The sequence below is a fragment of the Chionomys nivalis genome, chromosome 4 (assembly GCF_950005125.1).
Source record: "Chionomys nivalis chromosome 4, mChiNiv1.1, whole genome shotgun sequence".
In the NCBI taxonomy this organism is placed as follows: domain Eukaryota; kingdom Metazoa; phylum Chordata; class Mammalia; order Rodentia; family Cricetidae; genus Chionomys; species Chionomys nivalis.
The window spans coordinates 115,626,547-115,645,623 of NC_080089.1; the positions used below are offsets into that span (position 1 = coordinate 115,626,547).

Below are 19,077 nucleotides of genomic sequence, written 5' to 3' on the forward strand. Positions count from 1 at the left end.
ATTGTGCTCGGCTTTCCTTTCTGTGGCTGAGACGAAGGATCCCAGAAAAAAGCAGCCAAGGCGAAGAAGGGTTTGTTTGGCTCATGCTCCACGCCACAGCCCACCACTGAGGAACTCAAGGCAGAACTCCAGCAGCTATCGCACCCCATCCACAAGCAGAGCAGAGAGCAACCAAGGTCTCGCTGCTTGTCTTCTCGCTGCTTCTACCCATCTGTCTTCCCTGTTGTACAGCTCAGGGATCAGCCCACAAACGGGTGCAGCAGACATTCAGGGTGGGCCTTCCAACCCCAGCTAGCCATCAAGGCCATCTCCATGGACGCCTACAGGCCAGCTAGCTGTAGATAATTCCTCAGTGAAGACTCTTTCCAGGGGGTCCTCGGTGGGTGGGCATTTAAAACTGACAATCAGAGGTTGGCAAAGGAAGTCTGGAAAGATGGTAGACCACATGGATAAAAGGACGCATGCCTGAAGAGATGGTGAATGAGTGGTTGGACAGAAGGGTAAATGCCTGGCTATTTGTTTAGAAAAGAGATACAGGGGTTAAACACCAATTGGTGAGCGGACAGAGGAAGGCAAGGATGAAGGGAAGAGGAAAAGATGAGTGGAAAAGGATAGCTGGAAGGGAAAGGGCAGAGAGAGGACTCTTGGGAGGACAGAAGAAAGGAAGGAAAGAAGGAAGGAAGGACGAAGAAGTAAATAGTGGAATACATGGGAAGACAGACACATAGAAGGAAGGAGAGACAGTCACAATAAAGAAGAGTCTCCTCCTCCTTTTCCCTTTTCTTCTTTTCGGGACAGGGTTTCTCTGCGTAGCCTTGGCTGTCCTGGAACTCACTCTGCAGACCAGGCTGGCCTAGAACCCACATAGCTCCACCTGCCTCTGCCTCCTGAGTGCCGGGATTGAAGGCGTGCACCACCACACCCGGCTAAGAAGAGGCTTCTTAAGGAGATCAGGGCTGGAAAACAATGAAGTCTACACAAGCAAGAGCTCTTGGCAGAGTGCGAGACAGAAGAAAGCATTGTCTTCTTATTTGTGAATAATTTCTTCACATGCCGAGAACTGTCACTTGGGACTCGGATTCCAGGCTTCTCAGGGTCCCTGTGGCACAGTGACCTGCTACCAATGGCACCCTGCTATCAGGAAAGCAGTGGAGATATTGCCAACTTAGGCTAGACAGAATATTCTGCACTGGACCCCAGCTAGCTTCAGGAGGCACATACCAGACACAGACATGTTTCCTGACATCTCTGGTGTGTATGACCCTGGTGTAGGTGGCTGCGGGTGGAGGGAGACAGAGACAAAAGGGCTTGCCCCACTCACAAAAACCCTCATCTAGACATCAGCGAGCAAGTAACACAGGCTGCCATCTTGAAAAGCCAAGGAGATGTTTTCAAAGGGGGCAGAGCAGTGGAGTAGTTAAGACGTGGGAGTGATGGCAGAATGTGTGTGGGGCACACGGCTCATCTGCTGACGCAGTTAGCAGTGAGCTTAGCTCCATGGTATCTACAGCACAGCCGGGACTGGAGACCATGCAGTTAGCAGGCAGCTTCTTTTTGTAGACCACAGGGCCCTGAGGTCCAGAGTCCTGGCAAGGGGAGAGAATTCAGGGCAGCCTGGGTGCCTGTGCCATCTTGCTTTGGATATGAAGGCAGAAGGCTGCAGCAGTTAACCTGACAGAGTCTGCAGGCCTGCAGCTTCACCAGAGGTCACAACAGTGTACAAACTGTGAGCTTCCCAGTCGGGGCACACCATTCACTGACATGCAAAGTTCTCCTGACTTCTAACTCAGTGCTCAAAGCAGCCCCATAGAGACCATTGTCAGAGCCACATCTGTACCAGCTGTAGCACCCGTGCATGGTGAGATTCCCAGCTCCACCCCACAGAGTGCATAGAGCTGCATCTGTCCTAGCCATAGAACCCGTCCATGGTGAGATCCCCAGCTCCACCCCACGGAGTGCATAGAGCCACATCTGTCCTAGCCACAGAACCCCGTCCATGGTGAGATCCCCAGCTCCACCCCACGGAGTGCATAGAGCCACATCTGTCCTAGCCACAGAACCCCGTCCATGGTGAGATCCCCAGCTCCACCCCCACGGAGTGCCTAGAGCCACTCACATTCACAATGAGGAAGTCCAGCCAGCACCAGGCATTGGTGAAATATCTTTTGAAGCCATAAGCTACCCACTTGAGCAGCATCTCAAACACAAAGATGAAGGTGAATACTCTGTCGGTGTACTCCAGCATAGCCTTTACTCGGGGCTTTTGTTCCAGGTAGTTATCCTCAAAGGCCTGCAGGGAAGAGAGAAGAATGGCCCATAGCAGTGGGGTCCTGACCCATGGCCTCTGGGGAATGGCCTTAGTAGTCCTCGTGGTTCCTTTCTTTGCTCTGAGGATTAAGTGGACCGTGGAGGAGGCACTGTGGGATAGGAACTAACATGTCGCAGCACACAGGGACACACAGTTCTGGTGCCCCGCAGGGCTGTCGGGCAGAAGTGAGAAAAGGAACCCCGGGTTAGATTTTTGGAAGCAAACCAAAGGGATATTCGCAGTGACTTATTTTTAAAAATAAAAGCACAGAAGGATGACCACAGGCAGTCCACGAGAAAGGAAAGAATCAGCAAGAAACTTCTGAAAATGAGCGTTCCATCTCACAGGTAATCAAGGAAATTCAAGTTAAAAAGAGGTGCCAACTTTTCCTTCCACCAGAGATAAAGATGGACCCCAGTGTTGGTGTGTCTGCTGGGGATTCACTCTCAGGAATGACTGATAGGAGTGAAAAAACAGCCCGTATTTGGGAGCCAAAAGGCTGTCAAGTAGCGAGTCAACCTAGCTCTAAAGACACGCTAAAGACGCTGGGTGCTGTCAGTATCCACATGATTCTCTGCATGAGGCGTCAACACCCAGCTGCTGGTAGCAGTTCTATGGTGTGGATCAAACTGAGTCCATTTTGGGAAGTGCTTCCTAGGTTAGATCCCCACCTCTGGGACAGGACTAGCCATTGGCGTTGGTCCCCAGTTTGCCTCCGTGTGGGGCAACTCTATGGTACCCTGGGTGGTCAGAGCTCCTGTGCAATCAGCTGAGGCTGGACATCATTTCTCAGCTGCTTTCCCTGACACCCTGCTGTCCTCCTCTGCTTCATCCACAAGTAAGCCCCAACAAACTGCTGGATCAAGAGACATGGCTCTAACCTCTGGATCTCAGACCAAACCTAAGCCAGGTAGGCATTCAAAAATTGCCAACAATCGGTGTCTCCAACCATTACTCAATAGCTCTGTCTAGTGTTCAATATTCTTGGCAATCATTAAATACCTCTGATCATCATTCAACATCTGCAATAGTCATTCAAAATCTTCAACCGCCATTCAATAACTCTGATAGCCATTCAACGTCTCCGGTGATTATTCCACAGCTCTGAAACTACTCAGTATTTTTGACAGTCATTCATTATTTCTGATTTTCATTTAAAATTTCCAACAAGGAAGATGTGTGGTCCATGTGAGGTGTCAATGTAGGCACCGACTGAGTAAATGAGGGGCACATTCCTATAATGAAGTATGTTGTGGCTGTTAAATGAGTTTGTATGAGCATATTTCCCGAGGAAATTTCTTGAGAAACCATAGAACATACATACATTTATTTTTTACAATATTTATATATTCTGTGTATAAGAAAGCTGGGAAGAGCCACACCAAAGTGTTTTCAAAGTGAGTTTCTCTTTGAGTGACAGGAAAATGGTGGATTTTTTTCTTTATCTTTTTCTATAATTTCCAAGTTCCTTTTTCTCACTTCACTTTGTCAGATGAAAATCCATGTTGCTTTTTTTTTTTAAGCACTCAAAGCAAAAGCATAAAGAAGACTAAATTTGGTGTCTGTTTGGTCCCATAGGAAAGGAGATAGGGAGCGAAGGGAAGCTGCTGCGGGGGGGGGGGGGAGGGGCTGGGGCAGAACGGCTGCTTCAGGATTTGAGTGCCCCCCTGGGAATGGGGAGGTTGGCACTAGACTGTAGAGAGAGGAGGAGAGAGAAGGGAGCAGCAGCAGGGCACAGAGAACAAAGAAGGGCACCTTTTGGGGCAGGCTGATGGGGAGACAGGAGCTCTGAATGCTGAGGAAGGCAGATTAGCTTGGACCCCAGCTGAGTCTCTGACACCAGCATTTTTCGTGTGTGAAAGTGTTGGCTAATGGGGACAGTAAGTCCCTTCCAATGCCTAAATGGGGGAGAGAACCTTTCCATGTTCTTCAGGGTCCAGCATTTGGCCAGCAGCCTCTGAAGTATCGCAGAATTCCACAAGTTTCTATTCCCTAAGACTCTGCTGTTCAATGGCTCTCAGCTGCCCGTGTCTGTCTCAGCCTGCAGCTTGTCGGAAATGCAAGCTCTCGGGTTCTGTCATCTCACCTCCAACTGGACCAGTGTTTCCACACACTCTCCAGATGACTAGACTAGAGAAAGCGATGCCTGAGAAGACCGTGAGACCGAAGAATCAGCGGGCACGTGGTTTGCTAAGAAGGGGAAGATGAACTCGGTCTTCCGAAAAAGCCAGTGTTTGGAAGATCAGGGGGTAGAAAGCTAAGGGCTTGGGGATCCTTTACAGGCAAAGTTAGGTTTTGCTGCTTTCTAGCTGGTGACAATGGGAGAGTCCTCCAACCATCTGAGTCTTAGTTTTCCACCTATAAAGTAGGAGGCACGCAATCGTTGCTGAATACCTCCCATGTGGTGTACTGGGTGGAAGCTTTCCTGCCATCTGTAGCCTGGAGATTTTCAGCCCCACCAAGGCAGCTCTGTGGCCTTCAGATGGAAGCCTACCCCAGCTGGAGGCCATTGAGCCCAGGACCCCATTTTCTCTTCCCAGCACCCATCTGGAGGCCATTGAGCCCAGGACCCAGGTTTCACTTCCCAGCGCCCCGCTGGAGGCCATTGAGCCCGGGGAACCCCGGTTTCCCTTACCAGCGCTCCACTGCTGAGCAGGATCATGAAGATGATGAAACTCTCGAACCAGCTGTGCTCCACAATGCGGTAGCAGGTTTTCCGCAACTGCCAGCCCATGGCCCACGGAAACTTACTGGTATTCACTTTGCAGCAGGGGCAGCGGCGAGTGCAGCCTGGAGGGAGAGGTGGTGGACAGGGTCCTAGTTAGCTCGAATTGTCAATTTGACACACCAGTCGCCCTATGGGTATGTCTGTATTGTTGTGACTGCTTATTGATGTTGGAGGGCTCCGCCCACTGTGGGCAGCACCATCCCCTAGGCAGACGGTCCCGGACTCTGTAAGAAAGCTAGCTAAGCGTGAACCTGTGAGCAAGCACACACAGCATGCTTCACGTTCTTGCTTGTTCCCTGCTCTGACTTCTCTCAAGGGTGACAGTGACTTAGAAGCCAAATAAATCCTTTCCTTCCCTCAGTTGCTTTCAGTCATGGTGTGTGATCATAGTTCAGGAGGGGAACTGGACTATATCATGAAGGATAGTCCAGCAGGATGACAGCATTCTGGCCTGCTGGGAAAGCCCCTTATTCTCCATCAGGGAAGACTCCTTTCCTGGAGTGGTCCCTCCCCTTTTAATCTAGCTCATTAGGTGCTCCTCTCATGCTGGCCTTATCATTCAGATGCCTTCCCCAGGCTTCTTCCTTTTTATAAATGAACCTGGAGGTCCCCATCCTCGTGCCCACACATCCCTTCGAAGACTGACAAACAGTGAGTCCTGAATCTGATGGTACCTAGGAGGCTACAGCCTTACCCGTGCTGGGACTGGAGAGCCACATGTCTGGGGCAGAGTCTGGGTCTAGCTTAACCCAGTTCAAATGGAAGCAGGGACTCAATGAAACGTTGTTCCCCATAAATTCCTACTTATTTAAAGTTAAAGAGGCAACAAATATCTTCGTGGTAGGAAATATTTGTGTATTCATCCATCATGCGAGTGCCTATGGAGACTGTAGTGTGCCTCGCTTTTATAAATGCCAAGGGAGGAAGTGCAGCACAGGCCCCACTTTTTAGAATGACACCAAAGATATAACGGAGCAGACACCTCGTGGCCCTCCCTCCTGTGGTTCTTCACATCTCCAACCAGTTCAGAGTGATACCCTTTTAAACTCAAGAGGGCTGGTTATAATCTCACAAGGTGTACCCGAGGGGGAGGAGGGCTGACGGTACACCGAGTCTGTCTTTGCAGCATAGACAGTACTTGTATCTGGCACAGGTGCCTCAGGCCTGGAGCGAGCCTGTTTGTTTGGTTCCCCTGGATGCTGGTCCATGGTTCTGCTCACACAGGCATCGAGGTGAGAGCTGGGGCGGGACTCTAAACCTGATTAACGCGAACAGAGGCCCATGCTCCTTATACCTTCTGTGAAGCAGTCGTCTGGCTGATCCAGCTCGTCTGCCAGCTCAGGGATCTTCCTGAGGATTTCCTCTGGATCTGGGCAGTCCACTGTGCTGCCCTCAGAAGAGCTTGTGTCGTCCTCTCCCTGTGGGGCAGAGGCTCAGGGCAGTGAAGGTGGCTCTTTGAGGAACCTGGGACACCTGTCCCTGGCAAGGTTAGCCCCCTCAGGGCCCAGACTCTGCTGTCAACTGCCTTGGCTTGGGACTCAGCAGCAAGGCCGGGACATGGATGCTCCACGCGGAGCCCTGTGGCTTAGCTGGGCCCTGATGGAGAGCTGGCAATGGCCCGAGACACTGTAATTACACCCATAAAGATGCTCAGCTTTCAATGCACTTGAATATTTAATCGGGGAGCTGTGTTGTGGGGCCCTGCTGTCCTCCCAGCGGCACTGGCCTGTAATGTCTCCAGACAAATTCAATTAGGAGGCAGAGCGGCTCTCATGTTAGTGAACCTGATCACTTGGCTAATGGAGCCAAATGGGAGGGTGGGTCCCCATCTGTCACCGACAGCCCCTCCCTGCCTGGCCAGGGTTATGGACAAGAAAACAAAAACAGAATTCAAACCTACACCCAGAAGTTATGTGCGAAAGCACAGAGTAGGAAAGCTAGCCAGGTGGTCCATAGATCAATTTAGAAGGGGCATGATACCCACAGGCAGAATGTGACAACCCTCAGCCACCAGGGACTAAACGGCTTGTGTCCGGGGCCCTCAAACCCCATCACAGCCCATGCCCTTCTTATCGTAGTCTGCTATGGTCAGCCTTGCCTGGGCTCAAAGCCAGTCGCTGACATTCCCACACCAAAGGGCTCGATAAGTGTGGGTGTGGGGGTGAATTGTGTTTGCCTTATCTTGGCCCGGTCCAGTGGCTGTCACACAGCTGCACTTGGGGGTGAGGTGTGAAGTTAAAGTCTTGAGTTCCTTACAGTGGCAGTGAAAACACTAAAAATCTGGTGCCTGTGTGCGCGCGTGTGACCGTGTGTGGAGGTGCATGAGCACTGACATGCGTGCTTGCGGAAAGCCCGAGGCTCAAGTCAGCCGTCTTCCTCAGCCATTCCCTCCTTCTTTCTAGGCAGGATCTCCCACTGAACGTGGAGTTCGCTGACTTTCTTAGACTGGAGGACCACCAAACACCAGGGATCCTCCTGTCTGCCCCTCCCCCTCCACAACACTGAGATTATAGGAGTGGACTAGCATGCCCAGCTCTTTACCCGGGGCTGCGGATACAGAGTCAGGTTCTCTGCATGCCCACCAAGTGCGGTAGCAGCTAAACCATCTTCCTTGCCCGAGACACCGCCTCTTCACAGGTAGCTCTCTCCACAAGCCTTTCCCCCAGGCTTTGTAGGTGACTCCATGGTTTATTTTTACCTCCTCCCGCATCCCACGGCTGAGTGTCCTCCCTGCTTGGTTTCTGTGAGGCTGTCAGCTCACCACGCACCTGGAGACAGCCTCCCTCCACCCCAGGCTCTTTTAGGCTAGAGAGAATGATGCGGACAAAGGAAAGAGGGAGCGCCCCCCAGGAAAACTCTCTCGCCCAGGGAACACCTCCACTCTGGCTGTTGTCTCCGAAAGATTACTTGACTCTCTTTGTTCGCTGCCTTTGTTCCTTTCTTTCTCTTGGCTGTCATTTTCTGGGCACTTACTCCATTTCAGACAAGAACTGAACTTTTGATGAGCAGTATCTCATTTAAGCTTCCAAATAACCTTACCAAATAGGCACAGCCATGCAGTTCTATAGCAGGAAAATGCAGAGGTTTAGGGGGCAGGAGCTGGCCCTGGGTCTCGCAGCCCTAGTGAGGTTCAGCTGCATAGCATCGCGTGGTTAACCAGAGGTGGGCAGAGGCTTAAGGAGGAGGCCCTGTGGCTGGGATGCACCTTTGGTCCTGCCCCCATCCTCCATGAGTATCCATCCTGTCGAGCCTCTCCAGGGAGCGCACATACCTACCTCAGCAGGGACCTGAGGGGTGGTGTCACCCTTCCATCTGTCACCCAGGTACTGAGCCAGGTCCTCTGAGGACATCCCAGAGCCTGGGCTCTTAAGCACTTGAAGGCCTTCGTGCCTTTGTTCTTCCGGCAGCTGTGCCTGCTGGCGAGAGAGGGTCCATCTGGGTAACTGAGTTAATTTACATTGCTCATTTCCGAAACTGAAGAGCTTTGGCAGCTGACAGGCCTCCAGAGCTGAGGTCCTCATACAAGCACCTCACACGCATGTGTACATGTGTGTGAAGTAAACATGGGGGTGTATGTAACTCCTGGCTCCATCTGCATCTACATGATCTTAGGAAATACATCTAATTTTTCTGATCTTTTTTGTTCCTTCTGTAAAATCAAGAAGGTGAGATTCACTTCATTTCGTTCTTTTGATCACTAAATATATTAATACTTTTTAAAGTATATTGCAGGAGATTTAGTTCCACAATAACAGCCACGGCCCTCAGGACCTTGCCAGAAGTCAAGCTGGTCACAAACTAAGGTCATCTGAGCACGCTCACCCCAAGGACTCCAAACTAACCAAACATGCGCTTGAGTGGCAGACAACCATCAGAGAGTTCATGTCCCTCACTCCCGGGAGGTGACACTGTGGCCTCAGCTGTCACTCAGACAAAGGAATCTAGAAAATGATAGTTGATAGCAGCAGCTGCTGGGTACAGACGACAACTGCGGGGGAGAAAGGCGATGGGAGAGCTGTGGACACCAGGCATAGCTCTAGTGGCGGGGCCAGCAGCGCTGTGTGTCCCTGAGGACACTCGGGGGACCCCGTACCCCTCATGGAACACAATGGATGCCCCAGGTCACTGAGGTACCAACTTAAGGCACTAGGAACCCATGCATTATCAGAAGGCGTCAGGGTGCCTTAAAGGCTTTGGTTCTGATCATTTCCTCCTGACATCTCTTGTCTGGAAGAACTCTGTAAAGGTGTCAGAACAGCCAGGAGGAGGAGCTGAGCTGAGCCTGTGTTCTGATGACACAGCATACCCTTAGCTGCTTGTGGAAGAGCCCAGGTTGCTGGAGCCGGGGCAGCATATGTGAAAGACATGTAATGGCAAGTGCCCTGGAGCCATCTGGGCTCACCTGCCCCTGCCCCCATTTGTCTTCCTAAGGATGCTGAAGCTTTCTCCTCGGCCTCACTGAGGTGCAGTAGTGCCTCCTCTGGAATGCACGACATGGTTTCAGTTTGTTTGGCTGGGTTGCCTAAGCCTGGGTTGACAGGAGCTCAGCGTGCTGCCACCCTGATGTTGGAGAGCCTCTCAGAGGGTTAATCTTCCTTGTTTACTTGGCTGGATTTCAAATCACCATGGAAACACACCTCTAGGTGTGTCTTCCAGGAGGGAAGCCCTACCCTGAATGTGGGCAGTATTCCTGCAGACTGGGGTCCTGGGCTGAATAAAGAAGAGACACCAGCCTTCATCTCTGTTCCCCAGCTGTGACCCAATGTGACTATGTCATCCATCCATGATGGAGCAGACCTTCAGGCCAGGCGACAAAATGAGATCTTCTCCCTTTAAGCTGCTTCTATCAGATATGTTGTCACAGTGATGGGAAAAGTGACTAACAGTCACTAACATTTCTCTTCTGCCTAGGGTCACTCTCTGCTAAGGCTCCGCCCACTTCCTGCAGCTGTCTGCCTACTGAGGAACTCTTACCTCTCCTTTGGGGCTCTCTTCCTTCCAAGAGCTCTGAGAATTCTGTTCAATGTCTTCCTCGAGCTCCTCAAGATCAGATTCTCCCTCGGCAATGGGGACTGAGACCCACACATTAGCATCGGTGATGAAGTCCCTGTGGTCTTCCTTGGGGCCGTTGAGAGCTGGCTTTGCTGGGCTCCCCACTGCATCAGCAGCAATGTGGTTCTCAGCTTTGGAGTTGGGGAGGGAGGGTTTTACCCCAAGCTGGGGCTCCACCTTTGGCCAGCGGAGCCGGCAGTGGCTCCTGAAGTAACTGCAAATGGCCTGACTGGACCGATGGCCAAATGCCTGAATCCTGGCCAATGCTACCTGCAAGTTGTTGACCTCCCCATCATCCTCCGGGGCTGTGAGATTGTCAGCACTGAAGGAGTTTAGCAGCAAGGCGATGAAAAGGTTGAGCACCTAAGAGAAGGCGTGGAAGGGGAGGCACATCCATCACTTTGCGTTGGAAGCTGAGAAAGAGAGAGACGGATTCTGGTCCTTGGTCTTACTCCTAGCTATTCAGTGTTGCTGGCTAGCACGAGAGACAGCGTCACCCACATTCAGGTGGCTCTTCCCTCCTCAGTCAAACCTCTCTGGAAATGCCTGCACAGGCACACCCAGAGGTGTGTCCTAGGTGACTCCTACCAAGTCACAATCAATAAGGGCCACCACAGAGGCTCTCCAGCACCTCACTTGCAGAGTCTTGATCACTCAGGCCTCCTCTGCCCTGGGCTGTTCCTGATCACCTGGAAGACTCATGTCTTGGCAGAATGCATGCCCTGGGCACCATGAGGAGAGTTTGGCGATGTCTTAGGTACCCTGCCTTGTGAGGACAAGGATTCCTCGCCACAGTAGGGGGCCATGCTGCTGATGGCAAAGAAGCAACCAGAGGGTGGTGCGTTAGGTGGTCTGCCACGAAGAACTAGCAGAAGGCATGTGTGTCCCCAGGGAGCAGGGTGGGAAACAGACAAGTGTGAACGTGTGTTTATCCTCTCAGCTGAGCTTTCTCAAGTCTTTAAGACAGAGGCAAACTGACTGACTTCTAGAGTACGAGGTTCCGTTCTTAGACCGCACCTCCCTCCCAGAGCCCGAGGCTGTGCACACTCACTCACAAGTAGAGGGGGTGGAGATGGGGTGGAGAAGGAGGGCTGGGACTATTTGGTTCTCCTGAGGGACGTCCCCCAAACCTGAGAGCAGATTCAAACAGTGTGACTATTCAGACCCAAGCGGAGAGCCCTTTACGCTCCTTGAGCACTGTAGACCAGGGAAAAACTTCCCTTCCATAAGGAAAAGCCACGTCTTTCACCCCCTGTAATTTAATTCTGCCCATCCACCCATGAGTGAGCATTGCACATTGCTTTCTTGGTTTAAAGCAAATTAGGGCCTAAGAAAGCCACTCTTCCGTCCCAAGTCACTCAGCTGGAAAATGCTGGAGGGGGTTTTCCTCCTTGTCTACAGGCTTGTTCCTGGAAAGCCAGGTTGTCCCCTGAAAGCACACGTCCCAGTGTGTGTCCTACATGACTCTGATGAGTCTGAAGGCCTCCGATCATTCCAGAGTGTTTGTATGTCTGGATGTGTGAGGGCATGCCTGTGGACGTCTGAGGACAACTCCTGCGGCCGTTCCTTAGGAGTAGACCTTGTTTTTGTGTCAGTCTTCCACTCGCAAAATAAATAATAACCCACTAACTAAGCGAGGCAGGCTGGTCAACAAGTCCCAGGGATCCGCCCATCTCTGCCTCCCCAACACTGTGGGGGTGTCACTCAGCCTTTGCGGGGTCCCTACTCACCACCAGATTGCCCAGAACCATCACAGTCAAGAACAGGATGAGGCAGATGGATTTCTCGCCGACTTGCATGCAGACCCACATGTTCTCAATCCACTCCCCGCACAGGATCCGGAAGATGACGAGGAAGGAATGGAAGAAGTCACACATGTGCCAGCGAAGCTGCTCGTCCTTCCACAGAGCGACGCCGTCCTTGCGGCACCCGTAGTACTCCCCGAGAAGCTGCTTTCCGACCAGGGCGAAGATGAAGACGATGATGGCCAGGATGAAGGTCAGGTTGCCCAGCGCCCCCACCGAGTTGCCGATGATCTTGATGAGCGTGTTCAGGGTGGGCCAGGACTTGGCCAGCTTGAAGACCCGCAGCTGTGGAAAAGCAGACACTGCCTCAGGTCCTTGTTGCTCTTCTCGGCACCTTCTAACTGAAGTCCCGACTGTTAAACCGAGCTTGTGGGACAAGCATCAGGTCATTGCACAAGTTTGGGGAGCTCTCCAGACGCTGCTTTCAGAGACTTTCCTTTTATAAGTCATTCAGCTATGATCATCCTGCAGTCGTCCCTAAGTTGAATGTACTCCTCCGAAATCTAGGGGTCTCATATTGGAGAGGTCAGTCTGTCATCTCTAGTCTGTCTCGTAGCCATAGACTGAACACGGGCCTGCTGTCTATCTTAGTTTAGCTCTGAGTGGGACTCACAATAAGAACAACCTCACTCTTGACCCAAAGAGGAGCTAGCCTCCCTCACTTAGGGCACAGTCCACTGCCTCAGACACGCATTGGTTAACCATCTATTGTGTCTTGGGATAGCTGACAGCCCTACCGGCTCCGAAACACTTAAGTACGGTTTCATGGATCCAGAATTCACATATCCATCAGATTGACCAACCATCCTCCTTGGCTTACTGAAGTCCAGTCGTGCTTGGCGTGGTCCTGAACTGGTTTGCGGGGTATGTGGAGAAAGGGGGGTGGGCTCCTTCTCCTATGGAATTAGCGGTTAGGGACTGAGATAGGATGAAGACTTAAACTCTTCATGGTAGGGCATAGGGTCACGGCTTTGATGGTAAAGGGCTCTCCATAGAAGAATGAGGAACTCAGTTCAATCCCCAACACCCAAATAAAAACCGGTGCAATGCTGGGCAGTGGCAGTGCACACCTTTAATCCTAGTGCTTAGAAGGCAGAGGCAGGCGGATCTCTATGAGTTCAAGGTCAGCCTGGTCTACAGAGTGAGCTCCAGAACAGTCTCCATAACTGCTGAGAAACCATATCTGGAAAAAAAACCCCACAAAAACCAAACAAACGAAAACAGCTGGGTGCAGAGGTGAGCACCTCTAGTCCCAGCACCAGGGAGACAAAGGCAGGAAGGTCCCTGTGGTTTGCTGGCTAGCCAGCTTAGCTGAACTGGTGAACTCTAGATTCAGCTGGATAAAAGAGTAACGTAGATTCATTACACTCATAGGTGAGTGCCTTGCTCAGCCATCATCAGAGAAGCTTCCTCCGGCAGCAGATGGGAACAAATACAGAGAGGAGCTTCCTCCACAGGTAGACATTATACACAGAGTGAGAGACCTTGGGATACTCAGTCTCTATCAAACCCACCCCCCATCTCATGGAACCCTGTGTAAGAGGAGACAGAAAGAGTGTAAGAGCCAGAGGGGATGGGGGACACCAAGAACACAAGGCTAATTCATTGTGATCAAAGTTCATATGAACTCACAGAGACTGAGGCGGCCTCTACAGGGGCCTGCACGGGTCTGCACCAGGTTCTCTGCGTGTATGTTATTGCCTTCAGGTTAGTGTTCTTATGGGACTCCTGTGTGTGAGAATGAGTGGGTCTCCGATTCCTGTGCCTGCTCTTGGGCTCTTTTCCTTCTGTTTGTTTGTCTTGTCCAACTCCAATGTGATAGTTTTTGTTTTATTTTATATTTTATTTTGTTATGTTTTATCACTATCCCTTAGAAGCCTGTTTGTTTTCTAATGAGAGACAGAAAAGGAGTGGATCTGGATGGGAGGGAAAGTGGGGAGGAACTGGGAAGGGTAGAGAGGCAAAATTGTAATCAGGATATATTACATGAGAAAAAAATTCATTTTCGATAAAAGAAAAAAAAGCAGTAGTGTGGATAGTGATTGAGGCAGACACGTGATGTTGACCTCTGACATTCACACATATATGTATAGTTGCCCCCACAGGAACATATAGACATGAACACACACACATGCGCACATACACACACACATACAGAGAGTCTTATGTATAGATCTGAATAGACTGAGGTCTACAACAGAGCAAAAGTACTGTGCACAAAGATGCACAAACATTTGAAAGTCCATTCATGTGATCCTCCAGTTCTCCAGCAAGAATCATTCAACATGTGTGCACAGCACCTGCTAGGAGACACGCTCAGGCCCAAGCACTAGGATGGGGGCTGAATGGAAAGCATGGCGGCCATCTCATCACCCACACCCAAGACAAACCCTGAGATGGCAGGCACATTGTCCACGCCATGTCCGTCGCTTGTCTGTGGGAGGAGTAGCCCTGCTCTGAAATGGACTGTCCTCCCAGTGGACACAGAGATTAGAGGAGCAGCCCTGGGCAGAAGCAGTGATAGACACAAGAGAAGATGGAGCAGCAGTCATTCAGTGGAGCCCTTTGGGAGGCGACAGGGAAGGCTGACTTCCCAAACAGAAGTCTTCATTCTCCGTAAGTTCTGGACAAATAGAAATGGACAGGGGAGATAAGGTCCCGACATTGGATAGCAGCCACCCACCACACTGCAGAGCCCTGGGGACAGTGAAGGACACGGAGAGGTGTTTATTAGCACCTGAGCAAAGATATCAGGTATCACACTCTAGTCAGAATAACTATGAACGAAATAGAAATGGCAGGCTCTGTAGAAATAAGAGCGGCGGGCTGCGTTCCTGCCCAGCTCCCGCATGGCTAGCTTTACCCGAAATAATTACACGGAAACTGTATTCTTTTAAACACTGCTTGGCCCATTATCTGTAGCCTCTTATTGGCTAACTCTCACATCTTGATTAACCCATTTCTAATGAGTGTAGCACCACGATGTGGTGTCTTACCAGGAATATTCTTAACCTGCATCCATCTCGGAGAGGAGCACTATGGCGACTGCCCTCACTGCCTTCTTCCCAGCATCCTGTTCTGTTTACTCCGCCTACCTAATTTTCTGTCCTATTAAAGGGCCAAAGCAGTTTCTTTATTTAACCAATGAAATCAACACAAAACAGAAGACTCTCCCATATCAAGGCTGGAGAGATGGCGCAGCGGTTGCAGAAGACCAGGGCTTGGCTCCCAGCACCCCTGCTGGATGGCTCACAGCTGCCTGCATCTCCAGTTCCATGGATGATGCCCACTTCTGGACTCCAAGGAGATTGCACTGACATGTACACACACATACCCTTCTATCTTTATATGTATCTATCTATCATCTATCAATCACCTATCTATATATCATCTATCTATCTATCTATGTTAGGCAATGACAGTCACCTTAATTGGACTTGGCTAAGAAAATTCATGGTTTCCTTAGGTAAGGCAAGAGGGTTAGATATTAATATTAGAACCTCCGTAGTGAGATTGTTAATTGCCATCATTAATCTCTTGTGAAACTATAAGCAAACTGTGTATACTCCTCAACCCAGTACATGGCTTGAGTCATCGTCTATTACTTTTTGTCTTTATAAAGACAAAACAAACAATAAAAATAACCTGGACCTGCCCACTGTGTTCCAAAGATATCTGGTCTTGGAGTTCCTGATTCTCAGCTGGTCAGTCAGTACAGAGTAGACAGTGTCCACTTCTGGGGCTCTGGTCAGTCAGCACACAGTAGGGAGTGTCTGCTGTGGGGCTGTGATCAGTCAGCACACAGTAGGGAGTGTCCACTTCTGGGGCTCTGGTCAGTCAGTCAGCACACAGTAGGGAGTGTCCGCTGCTGGGGCTCTGGTCAGTCAGCACACAGTAGGGAGTGTCCACTGCTGGGGCTCTGGTCAGTCAGCACACAGTAGGCAGTGTCCACTGCTGGGGCTGTGGTCAGTCAGTCAGCACACAGTAGGCAGTGTCCACTGCTGGGGCTGTGGTCAGTCAGTCAGCACACAGTAGGGAATGTCCGCTGCTGGGGCTCTGGTCAGTCAGCACACAGTAGGTAGTGTCCACTGCTGAGGCTGTGGTCAGTCAGCACACAGTAGGGAGTGTCTGCTGCTGGGGCTGTGGTCAGTCAGTCAGCACACAGGGCTCTGGCCAGTCAATCAGCACATAGTAGGGAGTATCTGCTGCTGAGGCTCTGGTCAGTCAGTCAGCACACAGTAGGGAGGTCTGCTGATGGAGCTGTGGTCAGTCAGTCAGCACACAGTAGGGAGGTCTGCTGATGGAGCTGTGATCAGTCAGCACACAGTAGGGAGTGTCTGCTGTGGGGCTGTGATCAGTCAGCACACAGTAGGCAGTGTCCGCTGTGGGGCTGTGGCCAGTCAGCACACAGTAGGGAGTGTCCGCTGTGGGGCTGTGGCCAGGCAGCCCACTGGCTCCTGCTCATCCTGAATGAGCAGAGATGCTGAGCACTAACTGCCCCGTGTCCACGCTCCCCACAGCCATCACCTTTGCCCCGCCCAGCTAATTATTCTCCACAGTCTTTGTCCAAAATATATTATGACAAAGAAATTCTTCACAGATCATGCAATAATTTATAAACAATCATTTTTGGCAGGTGCTGAATATTCATCTATAATTAATATACCACTTCTTTAATTAATCTCAGAATTAATATAAAAACTTCACTTTGAGGGAAACAGGCTAGAAAGAAGCCATGGTATTTATGTGGCTAGAAACTGACTTGAAGCCAATTTATCTTAAACTACCCCCCTTCTTCCCTCTTGCTCTCTTTTCATGATTATCCCCCTCTCTCTCCTTTCTCTCCCCTTTCCCACCCCCTCTCTGGATCTCATGTAGCCGGTCTGGTCTCAAACACACTATTTATCCAAGGAAGTCTTTGAATTCTTGATTTTCTTATCTCCACGCCACCAGCCCTGGGATCACAGAGCCACTACACATGGTTTTATGTGGTACTGGGGACAGACCCGGCTCTTCATGTGTGCTAAGCAAGCACTGATCTACAGTTTTCTTTAATGAAGATGCTTTTTTTCTAGAATAGAGTAAAAAGCCCATCTGATCTCCATGGAGAAAGTCACCATTTGATGATGAAACAAGTCTTATGGTTGTAAAAGAAATCAGAAGACAGGGTACCTGATAGTGCATATTGAATTTTCTTTGCATGTCTCCTCCCACCAAATGTTGCAGAAAATGTTGGACAGTAAAAATCTCAATCATACCAATAACCCATAGGTAAAGTATGCATTTTATCTAAATATTAAACTTGAAGGTTCAATTTACTTCCCTTGGGACTCAAAGGAAGGCAGTTTCCCGTGTCCCTGGCAAACACTCAGCGTTGAGATGCTGGGTTGCTGCTCGGAATGGAGATGGAGGCAATTCAATGCACAGTACTTCCGGGCCCAAGCAAAACACCCACAGCCCCCACAGAAGCCACTCACTGAGGTGGGGATATCATGAGATGGGATAATCCCGAGACCTGAGTTACCCGTTGGAGCAAACTCTCTAACCAGAGACAAGTATGCTATGTCACTTCACAGACTGAGAATTGTTATTGAAAATAATTGTATTTATTCTGACTAGCATAAAAATTGGTTCATCAAAAAGAGATGGCGCCATTTAAAAACCACACTGTGTGTGCCACTGGCTTTGTGGTTATACTGTGAACAAACAGAAAACTGACAGAAAAGACTTGGAAGTGTTATTTCTGTCATTCAGTGACAAGCACATTGCTTGTCATAATTCCAGGGTAGACTGTGAGTTTCCGGAGCTATTATGAGAGAAGGGTTTGTAAAACCCGAGAGTTGGGAGGCTGGGACTGAAGGCCGGTGGGTAGAGGGCTTGCTTAGCATGTTCAGGACACTAGGCTTGGTCCCCAGCATTCCATAAACCATGGTGGTGCGTACCCATAATCCTAGCACTTGGGAGGTGGAGGTTGGAGGATCGGAATTCAGAGTTATTTTCAGCTACAGAGCAAGCTGGAGGCTTGTACTACAAGATCCCACCTCAAAAACCAAATCCAAAGGAAACATCTTGTACTTGAGTATCAGTTTGTGGCTGACTTGTTTATCAAGATATTCTAAGACAGACACATGATTCGACAATATCTTACCAATGTATAAGAAATGAAGGAAATAGAATCCAGACGTTTTGCTCCTAGAAGATTTGGGGAAGCACCTTGCTTTTCATAACCAACAATGAGATCGCGTCTTTGGGTATTGGAAATGAGTTAGCAATTCTGAGGAAAAGAAGCATTTTAAGTCGAGATCACACTGATGATGACTCACCGTTTCTATTGAGAAAGAAAGGCCTTGGTGAAAGTAAAGAACTGAGGGGGGGGCACAACACAGCTCTGTAGTCAGCTGGGGGGGGCACAACACAGCTCTGTAGTCAGCTGGGGGGGCACAATACAGCTCTGTAGTCAGCTGGGGGGGGCACAATACAGCTCTGTAGTCAGCTGGGGGGGCACAACACAGCTCTGTAGTCAGCTGGGGGGGGCACAATACAGCTCTGTAGTCAGCTGGGGGGGGCACAATACAGCTCTGTAGTCAGCTGGGGGGGGGGCACAATACAGCTCTGTAGCCAGCTATGGGGGGGGGGCACAATACAGCTCTGTAGCCAGCTATGTGGTTAAGGAAATGGCATCACACAGAAAATCAGGAGCCTTGAATTAAGGAACTTTGAGCTCTCAGGACTTACGAACCCTGCCTCTCGCTCTTCCTAAGTGGGAAGCAAGCCATGTGGACGGCAAGGCTGTCTTCAGGGGCAGCAGATCCCGTCTGCAGAAGCCCAGCTAGGGCCTGAGATTTACACCAGACTGGGATAGGGTGACAAACAGAACTTCGCTGGATTTAGTGGCTGAGATTTTGAGTTCTCTACTTAACTAATTTTTCTTTTGGAGCTGAGGGGTAGAATCCAGGTCCTTGTGGATGCTATAAAAGCACTTTATTGCTGAGCACAGCCCCCAATTAAAAATATATAAAATCAAAATGCTTGCTATGTAATGAGCTGAAACAAACAATTGTTATAAAATGTGGCTGTCCTGGGAGAAAGTAAAGATTTTAGCTAACTTTTAATTTTGACTAAGCCAACAACTGATGTTGTAATTTCAAAACCAACTACTCAAAGAATTAAAACAGGACATTTAG

General features: G+C 50.1%; 1 protein-coding gene across 2 annotated transcripts in view; it reads right to left on the minus strand.

Annotated features, from left to right (window-relative positions):
• Scn10a (sodium voltage-gated channel alpha subunit 10) overlaps positions 1 to 19,077 on the minus strand; it is a 98,650-nt gene that overhangs the window by 17,445 nt on the left and 62,128 nt on the right. The window contains exons 15-20 of one of the 2 annotated variants that reach the window (XM_057766500.1): positions 11,819 to 12,178; positions 10,011 to 10,451; positions 8,312 to 8,449; positions 6,331 to 6,454; positions 4,944 to 5,098; positions 2,117 to 2,290 (exon numbers count right to left, since the gene is read on the minus strand). In XM_057766500.1, the coding sequence (XP_057622483.1) occupies positions 2,117 to 2,290; positions 4,944 to 5,098; positions 6,331 to 6,454; positions 8,312 to 8,449; positions 10,011 to 10,451; positions 11,819 to 12,178 (1,392 nt within the window). Of the gene's footprint in view, positions 1 to 2,116; positions 2,291 to 4,943; positions 5,099 to 6,330; positions 6,455 to 8,311; positions 8,453 to 10,010; positions 10,452 to 11,818; positions 12,179 to 19,077 lie in introns of both variants that reach the window. The other variant, XM_057766499.1, reaches the window with a different exon arrangement.